The sequence below is a fragment of the Bos javanicus genome, chromosome 4, assembly GCF_032452875.1.
Source record: "Bos javanicus breed banteng chromosome 4, ARS-OSU_banteng_1.0, whole genome shotgun sequence".
NCBI lineage: Eukaryota > Metazoa > Chordata > Mammalia > Artiodactyla > Bovidae > Bos > Bos javanicus.
In genome coordinates, this window is record NC_083871.1 from 69,240,203 (window position 1) to 69,257,301 (window position 17,099).

Sequence of the window (17,099 nt, forward strand, 5' to 3'; positions counted from 1 at the left end):
CAGCCTTCTCACCAAACATCATAAAGTTTTCTTGTTCCACCTCTGCCCATCCCCAGGTTCATTACCCTCCCCAGCCCCTTGCTCACTCTAGTTCAGTCTCATTGGCCTTCTTACTGTTTCTTGAACATCCAAGCTATGCCTCCTGTGGGGCCTTTCCCTTGCTCTTCCACCCGCCTGAAACTTTATTCCCCCAGCTCTCCAAACAGCTCACTGCCCCCTCACATTCACATCGTAGGTCAAGTGTCTTCACCTCGGGAGGTCTTCCCTAAACATCTCATCAATCAGAACTCTTTTCCTTCCACTCTACCCCTTGCTATGTATGACTTCCTGACCCCTTACCCTGCTTATTTTTCCTCATCACTTGTCATTATCTGGAAGTTCAGCAGTTGTTTTCCTGTCTGTCTTCCACATTGGACATTAAGTTCCTGAGAATAATGACTTGGTTTTATTATGACTACGTATCACCAGCACTTAGAACAGTGTCTAGCACACAGGAGTTTTTAAATATGTGCTAAGAGATTGAATGGATATTTTCATCATTGATAATTTCATCATGCTTAATTTCATATTGGGGTTTGTCTTAGGCTTACAGGCTTCTGCAAATGTGAAAAAGCATTTCTCTATGTGGTCTCTTCTGGATAGGAACATACCTGTCCAGAGTCAAAACAGATAGGTTTTGTGGAGGAGTGGAGAGGACACTCAGAAATCAAGGTTTGTCTCTGGAGCAGTTTTGTAGCTGTAAGATAGCACTTATCAAATATTTATAGACACACACACACACGGATAACTTAACGTCATTCTTGTAAGTATCTTATTTTTTCAGATTTCATTTTTTCTTCTTTGAAACCCAAGCATTAGGAGCCACAATTCCGAAGTGAGCCTTAACTGCACAGCCTCAATGTGTTCCCTCCACCCTTGTTTGATTTAGGATCTGGGATTAGCACAAGACTCTGCCACCAGCACGAAGAGCCCAATCCTTCTGGGCAGTCAAGCCCATCAGATCTACAGGATGATGTGTGCAAAAGGCTACTCAAAAAAAGACTTCTCATCCGTGTTCCAGTTTCTACGAGAGGAGGAGACATTCTGAACTTGCCCTTTGGCTGGGGACACTGTTGGAAACCAAACTCTCTTGGAGCCACTTACAGCTTACTTCACAAGTAAATGGGCTTAATCAGAGGTCACCTGTCTGCTTTTGATTGTCTAGGTCACAATAAACCCTGGGACTTTTCACCCATTTTTAACTGCTTATTGTTTTTATCTATTTAGAAAACACCTAGTACCTGAATTTTTTTTTTTTTTCCTTTTCTGCAAGCCACTGATGGTCTCTGCTAGCTAGCCAACTGACCTTTTTCAAAAGTTTGATTCCTGAGCATCCTCAGCTGAAACGTTGCCTACTTCAATCAGGATATTATTTACTCCACTTTTCACTTTCACAAATAAGACCAATTTTTTTCAACAGGATAAAACCTATCCTCAAGGAAGGAGAAGAAATTGGTATGAGGAAATGAGTTAGGGAAAGGGAAAGTATAGTGAATTACTCCCTGTGTCCCTCAGGAAGTTTATCCTGTTAACCCAGTGGTGGTGGTCTTGCATTGAGGTTATGGTTTATTTTCCAAGAGTTGATAAAGCAAGAGAATGCCTTGCTGCATGTTATGTAATTTGGACCCTGTTATAGTATCTCAGTGTGCCCCTCTTGTAACAACTCCCAATACTCAGCAAACTTTTTTTTTTAAATATATTTTTGCTTCCTTGTACATTCTTACTACATATTTTTTGACTTCAGAAGAATGACTTCTTTAGAACTGTTTCAGAGCCAATGATATATGCTTTAGATAATTATTACATTATCCTAAATATAACCATATTATTTTGAATTCAAATAAATTTCTATGCTGATAATACTTCCTTGGAGTTTTTGTGTCTTCCTAACCTTTTTGGTGAACAGCCAAATGACCTGACAGATTGGTGTTGTCGACTAATGGGGAAAGGATGGGACGAGGGGAAGGGAGGGCAGGTCAAAAGGAACTGAGTGTGAACTGGCCAGTGGGCAGCCCCCATCCTCCCCTCTGCCTGCATCCTTAATGAGTCTGTTTGTTTTCTGGTTCGTGGGTACTATAGGAATTTGGCCTGCAGTAGATGTAATTATGTCCCAATAGGCAGCACAGTTGCTTTTTTTTCCCCATCACAGCCCCTAGAAATACTCCAGGCCATATACCTAGACACCAGATTTAGCAAAGTACTGCTACTTTAATCATTTTCCTGGTGATAAGAAATTCCAGGCATTATTGTAAGTGCTAGGGCTCCAGTGATGAGCAAAACATAAAGTCCTGCCCTTGTAGACCATAAATTCTGGTGTCTCTTAGGTGTATATGTGAGGAGGTGTGAGAGACAAGAAATAAGTGTTGAATGTGTATGTCAGATGATAAGAACTAAAAGGAAAAATAAAGCGGGGTGAGGGAGATGGATGGGGAGTGTAGGGGTACCTTATTAGGCAGGTAAGGGCAGTGTGGCCTTTGAGCAGAGATAGGAAAGAAGCGAGGGAGCAAGCCATATAGGTATCTGGGAAAGAACATTGTAGGCACAGGGAACAGAAAGTGCAAAGGCCCTGAGTTAGGACAGCATAAGATACATGAGGACTAAGGAGGCCAGAACTGTGAAATGTCATAGACTGAGGGAAACCAGATCGTGTAGGACCTTGGAGGCTATGTAGGGATGGTAGCTTTTATTCTGAGTGAAACGTAGCATGTCAGTTAGCAAAAGTGAAAGGTAACCAATAAACTGCCAAGTTTAGTGGTTTAAAATAACAAGCATTTATTATTTTTTAAGATTCTCAACGTGGGCTATGTTATTCTTCTGACTGGGCTAACTCATTTGGAGCTGGCAGCTGTGGTTTGGTCTCATGTAGCAGGGACAGCAGGAATGATTGAGGCTTTTGTCCACATGGTCACTTATCCTTTGGGAAAATCCAGGTTTGTTGACCTGGTGGCAGAAGGTTCCCAGCAGCAACATAGGACAAGTCCCAGTGAACAAGCTTTTTTCAAGCCTCTGCTTGCTTTATGGCTGTATTGTCCCATTGGTTAAAGCAGGTCACCTAGCAAAGCCCTGAGTCAATATGGGAGGGGTTGCATAAGATGTGGACACGGAGAAGGGGGCAGTATGGGACCATTGTGCAAACAACCTAAATCCCAGCCAGCACATGAAAGATTTTGGTTTAGAGGGATCCCTCTGGCTGTGGTGTGGAGAACAGACTACTGGGGAAAGGGTACAAGCAAGGAGACCAGGCAGGCAATGGTAATAATCCAGGTGAGAAATGATGGTGGCTGGGACCAGAATGATGAAGATGGAAGAGGCAAGAAGTGGTCAGATTCTAAACATAAAGATGGATGGGGAGAGAGAAAAGGAGTCAAGGATGACTCCAAGGTTGGTGGAGAAGGTGGAAGAAAGGTGTGACCATGTACTATGAGAACAAGATTGTGGGAGAAGAATTTAGGGAGGATTGGGAGAGGTATAGGAGAAAAAATCAGGAGTTTATGATAGACATCTAAGTGGAGAAAAAGCAGGTCCAAGGACCGAGCCCCATCTTACTCTAGGTTTTAATGGTTGGAACATGAGGCAGAACCAGCAGATGAGACTGAATGACCAGTAAGGTAGGGGAAAAAATGGGAGCAGTGTCCCAGAAGCCAAATGCAAGACTCACTATAAGGAGAGAATGCTTATTTGTATCAAAAGCTACTGACAAGTTGAGTAATATAAGGGATGAGAATTAGTCATTTGGATTTGGCAAAATAGAAGTCATTGTTGACTCTGACAAGTGTTTTGGTGGAGTGTTAAAAATAAGATTGGGAATGGGAAGAGAGAAATGAATGGAGGCAAATTTCAAGTTTTGCTATAGAAAGAAGACAAATGGGATAAATACTGGTAGGGAACATGGGGTCAAAGGAAGTTTCATTATATTTTTAGGATGGGAGGTGTTATAGGGTTATGCTGATGGAGGTGAAATGATCAGAGAGGGGTAAAGTAATGATGCACAAAAGAGGATGCTTGCTAAGTGGGGTCTTTGAGTAGTGAGAGGAGAAAGGTAGAGGCATGGATGGAGCTCTGAAAACTAAAAACCAGCATAAAAATCATGTGTCAAACTGCCAGCATCTTATATGAAGGATAGAGTAGTATTGCAGTTAAATACTACAATTAAATATAATTAAAAATTATACTTTTTTTTTCAACAGAATAAGTATTAGTGCTGGAAAGGACTTCAGTGACCTATAAGCGTTATCTGTATCAGTCACCCTCCTGATCATCAGCTTTCTCATCTACAAAGTTATCATCAATAGTGTAGCTTAGTATTAAGTGCTCTTTTGGAAACTTGAAACAAAACGTGAGTCAAGGACAATTGCAAGTGTTAACGAGCATGTGGAGGAAGTAGAACCCTCATAACATTGCTGCCAGGACTGTAAAACGGTGCATCCACTTTAGAAAATGTTTTGGCAGTTCCTTGAAAGGTTAAACATGGAGTTACCACGTGATCCAGTGATTCTCCTCCTAGAAAGCGCTCAAAAAAAGTTAAAATATACACCTCCATAAAAACCTGACCATAAATGTTTATAGCAACAGTATTCATAATATGCAAAAAGTGGAAGTAATCCAAACACCCCTCAACTGACGATTGCATAAACACACCGTGGTGTATCCATGCTGTGGAGGACTGGCCATGAAGAGGAGCAGACTACTAATGCACGCTGATGTCAATCATGGGCATCTGAGAAGCCTTGCTCAGGTATTCCCTAAATACCTCAAATTCAGTGTATCAAGCCTGAGCCCCACATCCTCCCCTGTTGACCTGCTTCTTCTCCTTGTCCCTGTCCATCCAGATTCCCAGGAAGCATCCCTGAGGCTCTCTCCTCCACCCATTCTCCAAAGCAGATTCTAAATCTCTCATACCTGCTTCACACCCTCATGGATTCCTGTCTAGAATACTTAGGTCTCTTTGTGGTTACTTCTTTTTTTCCTAAGAACTTCACAGAGGTATAATTTACATACAATAAAATTTGCTCATTTTAAATGTATGACTTAGTGACCCTTAGTCATCACCACGGTCCATCCAGTTTTCCATCACCACCACCCTCAAATCTCATTTAGTCACTTGCCAGGCTCTCCTTGCCCTAACCCCAAAACTCTAAGCAACCACTCATCTTTCTGACTCTGTAGACTTGCAGCTGCTTCTTAGCCACCAATCTGGTTCTTCCCCAATTTGTTTGTTCCCCCACTGCAGGAGAAGTGGAAGGCTAAAATTCCCTGCAGAACACCTTTTGTGGCTTAGCTGGTAAAGAATCTGCCTGCAATTTGGGAGACCTGGGTTTGATGCCTGGGTTGGGAAGATCCCCTGGAGAAGGGAAAGGCTACCCACTCCAGTGTCCTGGCCTGGAGAATCCCATGGACCGTATAGTCTATGGAGTCACAAAGAGAACTGAGTGACTATCACTTTCACTTTCGCTTTAACACCTTTGAGCCTCAAATGCAGCCTGAACCCTTTGGTGTGGGAGTCAGGCCTTGCATCCTCTGGCTCCTGTCTTACTTCACCAGACTGTCGCCCTTTGTTTCCTCTATGGCACCCTGTGGGCCCCAGCTTGTGAACCACAGCACTTGCCGGTTCCCAAGCATGCCACATTTCTCACACCTCGGGACCTTTGCACATGCTGCTTCCTTCACCTGAAATACCCTTCTCCTACACTCCTGACCCATTGGCTCAGGTACCGTATCTAAAAGGGCTTCCTTGGCCACCTCAGGCTGAGTCATTTCCCCTGTTTCTATAGCTCTTTGTTGATCCAGCCTACATCATAGGACTTTCCTCTTACATTATGTTTGCTGGTTTGCTCATCTGTTTTCTAAACAGAATGTTAGGTCTTTGAGGGCACAGAATGTATCTTACTCAGCTTTGAGTCCCTGTGTTGAGGTCAGCACCTGGCATCAAATAAGAGCTCAATAGAAGACCGAGTGAGTGGAAGCAGCGGCATTGCATTTGCGTTAGGTTAACTATGATCTGCATGAACTTTTTCCTGAAAGATTCTTCCTTGGCGGATCAAGTTTATTTTCCTTTGGGTTATAAATGATGCAGTTTGTTAGACACTTGCAGAGTGTGGAACTTCTACACAATTTTCTTAGTCAAAAGGTTAGCTTATGATATTTGACCTAAGAACTTGTGCAATCAAAATACGCATTTTGGGTAGCAAGCTTTAGTCTCATGTGAACGTACTTTAAACATCAACTTGCATGCAGATAAAGCATGCACATCTTCCACCTTATGGAGTACAGCAATTCCAAATGTGATCTTTTTTATCATGCAGCCTAGACCTTGAGGCATAAGGTGAATTTCATAATAACACGGGTTTGATTTATTCAAGGGATCCTTGAAGAGTTAGGTATTTCAGAGACTCTCTCGCTATTCTGGTGATCTGAAACCATGATGAGAGAACATATGCAAGGCCACTGCTGGGTCCCTATTTAAGGGAACCTCAAATGGTCTGGGTCCACCCTTGGCCAATCTTATTGCAGGGATTTTGATCTTGACTTGTTTTCTAAGCACTCTGAAATGCGTGTCATCTATCCGCTTCCTATGGGGGTTGGGGGAGAAAGGGCAGAGAATGGGGTTGCATTATCCATGTGCATAAATCCTACCCGGGCTACTGTCAGAAGCCTGCTGCTGCTCAGGGAAACTTCACAGGTTACCACCAGCTTCAGCCACAGTAACTGCCCCCTTGAGCATTCTCAAACGGCCAACCAATGGGGAGTTGTCTGCCTGAGTGGGGTTTTTAGCCATCTTTCAGTTCAATTGAAGTGGTAGCTTAAGGACATCATAGAGATTTGTAACGTTCCATGCAAGGTGTCAGGCCCATAAACCAGCATGTCTATCTCGCCAGTGCGCATGGGGAATCGTCTTTCGTCAGTGGCAGAGAGATTGAAGATGACCTTTTACTATTTAATTGTATTCATCAGTTAATAATTCAAGAATACCTAAAAGGGATGATGACTTCTTCATTCAGACTAGAATTCGACTCTTGGAGAACATTAATAGGAAAATACAGTAAAGCCGAAGCACTTTTCGAGCAGCCTGTCGGGAGTGCCTCAGTGTATTGTTTCCCAAAGTTGCCCCTGGCTGGCAGAAAGGAGACCTGGGTCAGCATTCACCTGTCCAGCATCATGGCTCAGTTCCCTTCTCTTTAAAACGAGGGCATTGCACTGATCTCCAGGGTTGGTTTTAGCTCTAAATTTCTGATTCCTCTTAGTTAAGGGTTTAGGAAAATGTAAGGCACGTGCTTCTGACAGTTTTTGGACTCTGTCTGGTCAGGGATTATTTATTGCTCATATAGGCATCTTATTTATTAGGGTTTTTTTGTAGCTGGGAATAGATTCAGAGATCAATACATTTTTATTAATGATAGTCCGTCATGCCTGGTAAAGAGATGGCAAGAGAGCTCGTCTAGAATGAGCCCCTTGAATAAGCCTGACACACTGAGCTTAGCTCTGAGCTGCATTTTGGCAGGCCTCTCTGTAAAATAATGACATTGGCAGAGGGAAACACTATGGAAACCTTCCTCACAGCCAGACTCATAAAATCAAAGGGCAGATTTGGGGTGTGTTTCTCAGCCTTGGCTGTATATGTAAATCCCATGACTTTTTGAGTGTAGCATTTTATCTTCAAAAGGACAAAATTTGGCATTTGCTGTGGTCATTAAAAATGATAAATGCCTAAAATGCTTGAGAGTTGGGATTCTTGTAGGTTAGAACAAATATTGTTTCAGGACCAGACGGTACCCTACAGTAGAAAACTTCTCACTGAAGTTTGTCAAATCAGAAAATAAAAAATCCTCCATTATTTTCCCTATAAGTCAGAGGATATTGGGTATAATTGTTGCCACATCTCCTTATAAAAATGAATGGTCTGGGCCTTTTAGAGGTAGATGATGACTCCTGACACCATGAAGAGATAGCTTTGTGCCCTGAAATGGTTAACTCGCCTCCAGATGGTGCTTCTCAGCCCCTCTGAGCACAGCTCAGATGATATCAAATTCACTGTTCTTTCACATTTGTTTTGTGCCTGTTGCATTCAATTTTCATTCCATTTATGGCTGGAACTTGAAATATTCTATGGTAATTTTAGACAATTTGAAGCCTTCCTCTAGAAATTTCACATTTGAGTTCCAATCTCAGAGACCCCAAAGAGCAAATGTAGCTTTCATTCCCCTCTCCTCCTTTTAATGACCTTAACCCTGACCCCAAGCCTGCTCTCTATAAGTGCCAAACATGATTCATTCTCCTTGCTTGATTTAGTTTTGCCTCTTTAATGAGCCAAGATGACTAGGGAGACCTGATAGCTTATTTGTGCTAATGTAAGTATGCTCTACTAGTTAACTCTTAACTCATTTATTTGTCTTTTACTCTTGCCTAAAATTGACCCTTTGTCTCAGAGATGAAAAGTCCATATTTTAGACAAGGGAGATGCAAACAGTTAACGTTAACAAGCCAGTCAGGAGACAGACATTACCCAGGAATGAAAGATAAAGCAAACTGCTCAAGAAGGAGAGAGTCTTTGTATTGTGTGCCTCTGCACACAAATATGTGTACCATGTTACAGATGACAGTGCAAATGTTCATTAAGAGCATAGTTCACTGTGCAGTTATACCCTAATGCGCCATTTCTCAGAACCAGTTTCCTCTTCTGAGTTGTAGGAGTCATAATGTCTTCAGTAAAAATTTTCGTGCTTGAAGCTTTGCTGTATGAATGTCTTATTTCTCCAGCTTTTCTAATGTAATTTCTGATCCTGTCTGTGTGTGCAGGAATTTTTTTTGACATGGTGTTTAATGCATGCTGATTTTTTTTTTTTTTTTCAATATTGCAACGGCAGACCTGGGCCATCAAGGACGCTTAGAAAGTGATAAGCACGAACAGACTTTTAAAGAGATTTACGATGGTTTAGTTTCTCTGTTGTCTGCCTCTCCACTTTCAGCCCAACTCATTTGGGTTGGTTGGGGTCTGACCGTGGGGTTCTGACAATGTGTTTTTATCCTTGTGAATTTATGCTTGCTTCAGTGTCCAGAAAAAAAAAAAAAAAAACACTCCACTATTAAAAACTGATATGACTTTGAACAGTGGCTTGATCCCTGATTATGGCCTCTCCCAGCCATCCCATTTAATTTCTGGCTGGTCCAACTAGTGGCGTTAAAAGCTGCCCCTCCCGAGGTTGCCTGTTCCCTGAGTTGCACTGCACTCACAGCAGTTTAGTCTGGCCCCTTTTATAGGTCAGTGACACCCTTGAGCTTGTATTCCCGTGTCACCACAAATCTTAAAAGATGCAATTTTCTTGGCAGCTTCATCCTCCTGAGATGAATTGGAGGGTGGGAGTGAAGGACAAGACTCTAATCTCCGTGTTAGGACCAAGGAGGGCAGACACGCCTGTCCTCCGCCAGGAGCCCCAGGGAGACTGCGGACTTGAAGGACTCTCTGAAAGAGGGGTTTCCGCAGTGCTACTACTCACACGCTGGCATTTTCGGGTTTTGAAAACAGTCTGTTCTCTTCTCTCTCTGGTTGTGCTTGTCCTGGAACAGTACCGATGGCATCGCTCATCTATGGTACAGCTTGGTGTGCTTGTTCTCTTTGGAAGAAATAAAATGAAAACTTCAAAGAAAATTCTCCTTAAGGCAGTCAGAGTTATCTAATCTCCAGCTCTTTAGAGTTGGGGAATCTTTTCTTATGTTAGCCCTGTTATGCCAGATGGTTTCCTCTTAAAAAAAAAAAAAGAAATCATAAATGAATTCTGCATGGTCAGGTATTGTCATCTTTGCGGAGAATTTTCTTTGCCTAATGTCCTATCTGATGGGCCATTCTATGTATTATATGCTACATAATCTCCACAAATGTATACTGTGGTCCATAAAACTGCCATACTGTTTTCAGAAACGAGTAATTCACAAAGTAAACCTGAGACAGTGCTGTTAATAAACACAAATTGCAAACAAGAAGGTAGTAAGTGGAAATAATGCACTCATTTAAGAGTAATAAAGCCTTTGATCTTACTTTGAAGGAAAAAGTCTATGTTTAAACTCCCCATTCAGGGACAGCCAGATGCCCATAAAGAGCAGTGCTTTGCTTTGATAGAAAATCAGTGAGGCCTGTCCAGCAGGTCTGGTTTGTAAACAGATTAGTTAAGGGCTCATCAGGACTGATTTGCATAGGATTCAGCTAGCCCCAGTCACTTTTTCAACCTTAATGAGCAATGCTGTTTCCAGGTTGGAAATTACACCATTTTTTTAAAGCTAGAAAATCTTAGGTAATTACTTTGTGGGAAAGGGAAAGAATATTCATATAAAGTGAACACTTTCTGTCCACAGCTAATGGGAAAATGATGACCTAAGACTTGTTTTGCTTGCTCTAAATGGTGAAGGGTATAATGAAGGACATAGGTTATGAGTTTAAAATTAGGTTACAAAAAGGTTTTCCTCCCTTTCTATGTTATTTGAGAGGTAAAGGAGGATTAATATGAATGATCACAGAAAAAGTAACATTGGACTGCAGACTCAGACCACAGGTATTTATTTACCTACCATTGTTTCTGGAGGACCTCCTTAGAGCCAGGCTGTATTCTATGGACCAGGCTTCCCTCCACCAGTGCTCAAGGCAGACAAAAGCCCTGACCCCATGGAGCCTACCTTCCAGAGCCTACCATTATGGAGAAATGGGAACAGTAGAGGAAAGAATTGGGCCAGTTTAAGCGCGCGTTCTAAATAAAATCTGCTAGTTAGCAGCCCTCTGCTTGAGAAGTGGGCAAGACTGATATTCCCAGAGAGAAAAGAGCCTCTGATCAGTATAACTGTACTTTTACTTTTGGTTTTCAGAATAATAAGTAATTACCTTGCTATCAGTAATCAAGAATATCTTCTGGAGTGAAGAAATTGTCAAAAGAAAACCTTTGCTTACTCTGATCCTTGAATAGATAACAAATGGGCCGCTCAGTAGAGACAAAGGATAACTTGGAAAATAAACAGTCCCTAAAGAAAATGAAATGATCTTGAAAGTTTTCACCTGTGACCTTCCAAAAAGGCAGTGAATTAATGGTGGGCAGTGGTCTATTTCTTTGGCTTGCAGCAGCATCCTTATGCTTATGCAAGATGCTTTTTAAGTATTGTAAACATTGGTGACACTAACTTGCTTAGTTGGGAACTTGAGTTTAAATAATAACCTTCAGCCTTTGTGTCTGGCCTTGTCAAGGCCAAGGACCTCAGCCTTACCCTGCTTCCTAATCAGCACACTCCTATAAATGTCACCTTGGAGACATTCCACCCTGAAAAAAAAAATGCTCCAGCTCTGGTAAGTGTTAGGAGAGAGGCCGGGGACAATTTCATACTGACTTGGCCAGGACTCCAGGTCCTGTCCAGCTAATTCAGATGGATGGAGGGTGTAAAGGGAGGCCATGCCCTCTGTTTCTCCAGATGGGTTTGATTAGGCTGAGGAGGAAGAGAAGGTCTTGAGGTGCCTGCTGGTGAAGACTGCTAGGGAAAGGGTTGCAGGGCAATCCAGCTGAGGCCAAGCAAGTCACCTGTACTCCTTAGGAAAGCTGGCTCACGTGCATTCTGTATCTCTCAAGAGAACATATACGGGGCCTTGGAAGGCCTTGCGGTTCCCCCATTCTGGCACCCCCATCCCCCATCCACACCCCCACAGTATTCCTTCATAGGAAGAATCTCCTTCCAGCCTGCCCCTTTCTACATCTCTCTCATCTTCTACATGGGAATATACCTGACAGCCTCTTCAGGCAGGTGTGCTTGTCTGAGAGTAACCCTCTACGTGAGTACTGATAAGAAGGCTCCAGGAACCTGCTTTTCAGGAGTCTGGGCAACACCTGCATCCTAGACACCCCACGGTGGGAAGCCAGGCTGTTCCCCTTCCTTCTCCCCCTCTTCTCTATAGACATCACTCTCCAGTTTACTTCTTCCCAGCTCAGGCCAGCCTGAGGCAGGCCAGCATGGCTAGTGCCGGAGCAGATGTCCAGATGGAGCTCCACGTGGGCAAGAGCCATTGCTGTCCCGTGTGTCCCAAGCATCCAGTGCGGTGCCTGGCACACAGTATAGACTCACTAAATACTGCATCTATAGGGAGAATGAATGAATAAATGAGCAAATTGCTGAGATACCAGTTTTCTGTTATAAGCATCCCCAATTTTTATTAGTAATACTCTGACATTCCCCTTTGTTTGGCTCACCAGGAAGAGAGCTGAAGCCAAAGCTCCCATGGGCTCTGCTGTTGTGGGCTCTGAGCGGGAGCGATTGGAGGGGAGGGACTGGCTGCAGTGGGGCTGGTTTGCCTGGTTTCTGGAAGCCTTGGGGTACTGTATGGGTGCTGCCCCATGCCCAGCTCCAGAAGCTCTCCTGAGTTCGAAACAACACTTAGCCCCTGTTTTTAAGGGCCCCAAGGCCAATTCTACGGCATCAGGAAAAGCCCCTCTAAACAGCCAGTTACACTTGTAAAGCCACTAGCACAGGCTCTGACCTATAGCAGATACTCAGTCAATGTCCCAGAGTGACTTGTGTCTGGATGCTGGCAGGTGAGCACTTCGAATGCTGCTTGGCTAATCACCAAGCTTAGGGGACACAGAAACCCATTGTAGCAGAAAGTCAGAAGCTTTGCTTAGTCTCTCTTTCCTGGGTTCACATACATGACTGAAATAGGTTTAAAACCCCATCTTTATTTTACAAACTTATAACCTAACTTCTGAAAATAATGATGAAAGCCATCCTTCATTCCACTCATCTTCTGCACCTTTTAACACAGCAACAGTGAGGCAGGGTCGTTGGGCCATAAGAGATCAGGCCGGAGTTTGAATCCCTGCTTTACTATGTCCTAGTGTGTGGCCTTGGAAAGGTGACAGCCTCCCTCAGTCTCCATTTTCTCATCTTAAAATAGGGGTGATGATAGTGCCTACCTCATGGGGGTGTTGAAAGGCTTTAAAAAGACAAGATATGTGCAGTGCATGGCACAGTGCTTTCACAGAGTAGATGCTTTGAGCGGGTCATTTCATTCCTAGGAATGCATCTTAAAGAGACAATGAAACGTTTGTTTGTTTCAGCACATAGAGATATATTTATAAGCATACCCCTTCATCTTAGCTTGTTTCATAGCATTGACAGGTCGTTCAGTGCCTTGTCTGACCATCGTCTTCCTCAGGCTCTTTCCAGTCAAGCTTTGCCAGGCTTAGAGTCAGCTGGTGAAGAGGTTTGGCTTTAGAGATGTGAGAAAGGTGTGAAGAGCTACCACAGAACTATAGGAACCTCTGCATGTTCCCTACATCTGTTAAATTGTGAATAGAGGCACAGCATAGCCAGTGAAGATTATCCATGCATCTTTGCTTCTAGCTACCTATAAGCCTCCTAGTTACTGGAGAGGAAGCACAAATGACTATTTAGGCAGACAAATATGATCCTAGAGTAAATGATAGAGCTATGGAAACTAAAACAGAACTACTGTGTGGAGGCAGGAAAAGACAGGAGTCAGGAATAGGGGAGAAGAGAGCAGTAAAGAGAGGGCTGCCTTTATCTGGAATGATACCTAGAAAGGAGAAGAACAGTGGCCTTGGAGTATGGCAGACTTATATTGGAACACCAGCATTGCCAACAATTAGCATGTTAACATTTCTAAAGTTAGTTTTCTTAACTTTGTAATGGAAAAGCAGTTCAGAGGGCTTTGGGGAGAAATAAATGAGATGAAAGAGTATCTATAAAGCATCTGACCCATGGAAGATAGTCAATACGATTCAGCTCCATTTTCAAATATTTTGTCCAGGTGTCTCCTCAGGAAAACTGTGTAGTGTACAAGATGCATTGATTTCAAATCCAGAGGACATGATCAATGTAACATCTTTAAAACTGTTTTATGTCCCAGACGTGAAAGGTCTGGTTTATATAGTTTGTATACTTTTTCATTATCTTAGTGAAATTTTAAAGCATTTACCCTTGTACCAACCTTATCGATTAAAGACCCTGTTATTGATTGATTCAACGAGTTGGTTGAGTAGTGAAGAAGTAGATTAGGAAGGCCAAGAGAAGTAGTTTAAAAACGTGAAATGTGGTGCTTAAGCCTCCAGTACGCACTTGTGTTTATTGTCATGGTGAGCTGTGTTCACGTGTGCATGTACTGCATGACTGACAGAGGGCTTTGAAGTTTACTCAAAATCCAACTAAAAAGGCTGCTCAGATTAGGGATGGGGGATGGCAGAAAGCCTGCTTTTACCCAAATGTCCCATGCAGATAAGCACCAGGACACAGGGAGAATAAGAAGCGGTCCTCTCAGCTTGAGTCTCCTGTTTTACTTCGGTCTGTCCAGAGTAGTTGCTAAAGTAATTTACAGTTTGGAAAGCTGTGATCACTCTACCTGAAGCACTAAAAGTTCATGGTGAGGCTCCCAGCTTATCACAGGCAGTAAATGCTCACAAACCATAATGGACTAAAAGACCCCTTGCCTGAGATTCTCACCCAGATGATAATACCACTAAGGCAAAACCCTCCTTCTCCCCCCTTCAGATAAGTAAGTGTGTAGTCTACTGAATACTTTTAGAGCTCACATATTTATCTTATGCTTTTTGATTTCATTAAACCAGCTCCAAGGCTGGCTTTCATATTTTCAGTAACGTACCCCTTTTCTTCCCTGTACTTCCCATCTCACTATTAACCTCTGCTCCAGTGGGGCTTTTTGGTGTTTGAAGAGGGTGTGCAGTTTAATCCACCTTGCAGTTAAAACAGGAAAATATGTACACGGAAAATGAGGTTTGCATTCAATCAAGAATTAGCCTTCTAATTTCAATAGCAAAACACACATCCCAGACTTAGCATCAGTGGAAAGCAGCATTGTTGGAAATGATGGAGCAGGAAGCTTACTTCCTGAGTTAGACCATATAAGCCTTTTTGTTTTCTTGGCTTGTGGGATCTCAGTCCCTCAACCAGGGATTGAACCCAGGTCGTCGTCAGTGAAAGCACAGAGCCCTTCCTTAGCACTGGACTGCCAGGGAATTCTTACTGAGTTTAGAATGATTACCAGCTTCCATCATACTGCCTTCTGGTGAACTCTAACAGTTTCTTGTGTCATAAAAATTATTCAAAACCAATCCATTTAGCAAAATGATGGAATTTATTGATGCCAGAGTACAGATTTATTTAAAAACCTAAGACTTCTATTTTTTTTTTAATTTTTAATGATTGCTTCAAATATTATAGTATACTGAAATGTCAGAGGCCCTTGGTCCTGTATTTTGACCATCTACATCCACTCTATTTCTAAATGCAATAGAAAGGAAAAGGAGGGCTAGAAAGTATCACTGACTTTGCCTCTTTACTGCTTATCTTTTGGACAGGATGGAAATGTCTTTGTTGGCTTTGATTTAGGTTTTTCTTTCTTCCCAAGTAACAACAGTTACCTGTCATCTCGTTCTTATGGACCTGGGACCAGCAGGAATGGCATCACCTGGGAGCAGAAGCCCAGCCCCAGCCCAGAGCTGCTGAATCAGAATCTGTACAGGATCCCCAGAGGATTCCTTTCACATTCAGGTCTGAGAAAAGCTGGTGTCTTGAGTAGGGCTCAGCCCATGCTATGTTAGGGGATACTGTGGTTAGGATGTAGTTTGAGGAGGTATTCTTTGGGAGTGAAAACCAGAAGCAGAGGATTTACTGATGGGACATACATGGACCTAAGCTGCTGCCTCATAACTTTGTTTTCCTCTTTGCCCATAATGGTCCCTCCCCTGTTCTTTGTTCCATCATCACATCTTTTCAACTTCAGCTCATATTGGTGCCTAATTTCCTCTATATTTGCCAGATCAAATTCTCAAGAGCTAGAATCTGATTAGCCCAGTTCAGTGTTTTGCTCCCAGCCACCCATAAGTCACTGGCCAGCCTATGGACTGGACTCTTGGATCAGCTTGATGGGGGCAAGTCGTTTACATAACGGCTGCCTCTTGACTGGCAGGCAAGGAGAGAGACCTGAGAGGTGGGCTCCTGGAGAAAATTTTAATGTTTAAAAATTATTGCTGAAGGATTTGAAATCTTTAAGAATTCCAGGAACTTGAGTATTCCAAGAAAAATTGTAAATCCCAGAACAGATATATCAGCCATCTGAGGACCAAAAACTAATAACCCCTTTGATGCTGTAACAGGGTAACCGGACCTCATGGAAGCCCAGTAGCCTTTTTTTACAGGCACTCCCCGGAGCTGGTTACAGGCTCCATAAACAAAGATGATTCTTTCTGCAGGACATTTCTCTGCTTGTCGGGCCACTCTATTCTCCCAGCTTCTCCCTCCTGGCTCAGTCTGGACCATGGCGGCAGTGGGACTGATCCTGCTTCCTGTGCGTTTCCCCTTCAACCTGTTCCACCCATGTTTGTCCCTGTGGCCTTCCAGGAGCGTAGCCCCAACTTGGACCTGATCTGCTCGGCCTTCAGAGTTGCCAGGCAGCCGCAGGCGCTTCAGTCGCCCCAGGCCAGCCTCGGCCCCACCACTGCTCACCTGACCGTGGCCCCTGTCATTCTGAAGGGCCTCCCACCCCCTCCTCCCCAGTCCTTGCCTAGAATCTCCTCTGATCTCCATCCACACAAATGCCACCCCCTTTCCAAACAGATCTCCGATGCTGCCCCTTCAGGCTCCCTCTCCTCATTCTCTTCTTCTCAGCAGCTATGACTCTCACACATTACTTTCCTTTTGGGTTTTGAGGGTTTTAAAATTTTAACCTGAGAATGACGTTCCTTTCCTGTTGGATAGAAATCCCTTGGGAGTGGAGACCTTGAACCTCACAGGGAGAGTGAATGGTAGGAAACCAGAGGGATAGAGTAAGGCCTATAGCATCTGGACTCTGATTTCCGTCTGAGTTCACACTTCTGGTAGACTTCCTCTCTGTGGTTTGTGTGACCTTTGAACAGACTTCACTGGCCTCTCCCAGCCTCAGCTTCCAGATCTGTCAAGACAAGAACTGTACACATCTCACAGGCTTGCTGGAGGATTACTTCTGAAGTGATGAGCCCAGGAGGTAAAGCACCTCTTGGACTCCCGAGCGCCTCCCACACCATCAG

At 43.3% G+C, this 17,099-nt stretch overlaps 1 protein-coding gene across 2 annotated transcripts in view; it reads left to right on the forward strand.

The window, feature by feature from the left end:
- Nucleotides 1–17,099, forward strand: part of HIBADH (3-hydroxyisobutyrate dehydrogenase) — a 250,374-nt gene that overhangs the window by 106,600 nt on the left and 126,675 nt on the right. Inside the window, exon 8 of one of the 2 annotated variants that reach the window (XM_061414279.1) lies at nt 929–1,901. The exons of the other annotated variant lie outside the window; for it this stretch is intronic. Within the exon in view, the coding sequence (XP_061270263.1) occupies nt 929–1,087 (159 nt within the window). The 3' untranslated portion in view covers nt 1,088–1,901. Of the gene's footprint in view, nt 1–928; nt 1,902–17,099 lie in introns of those variants that run through there. 2 annotated transcript variants of the gene reach the window in all.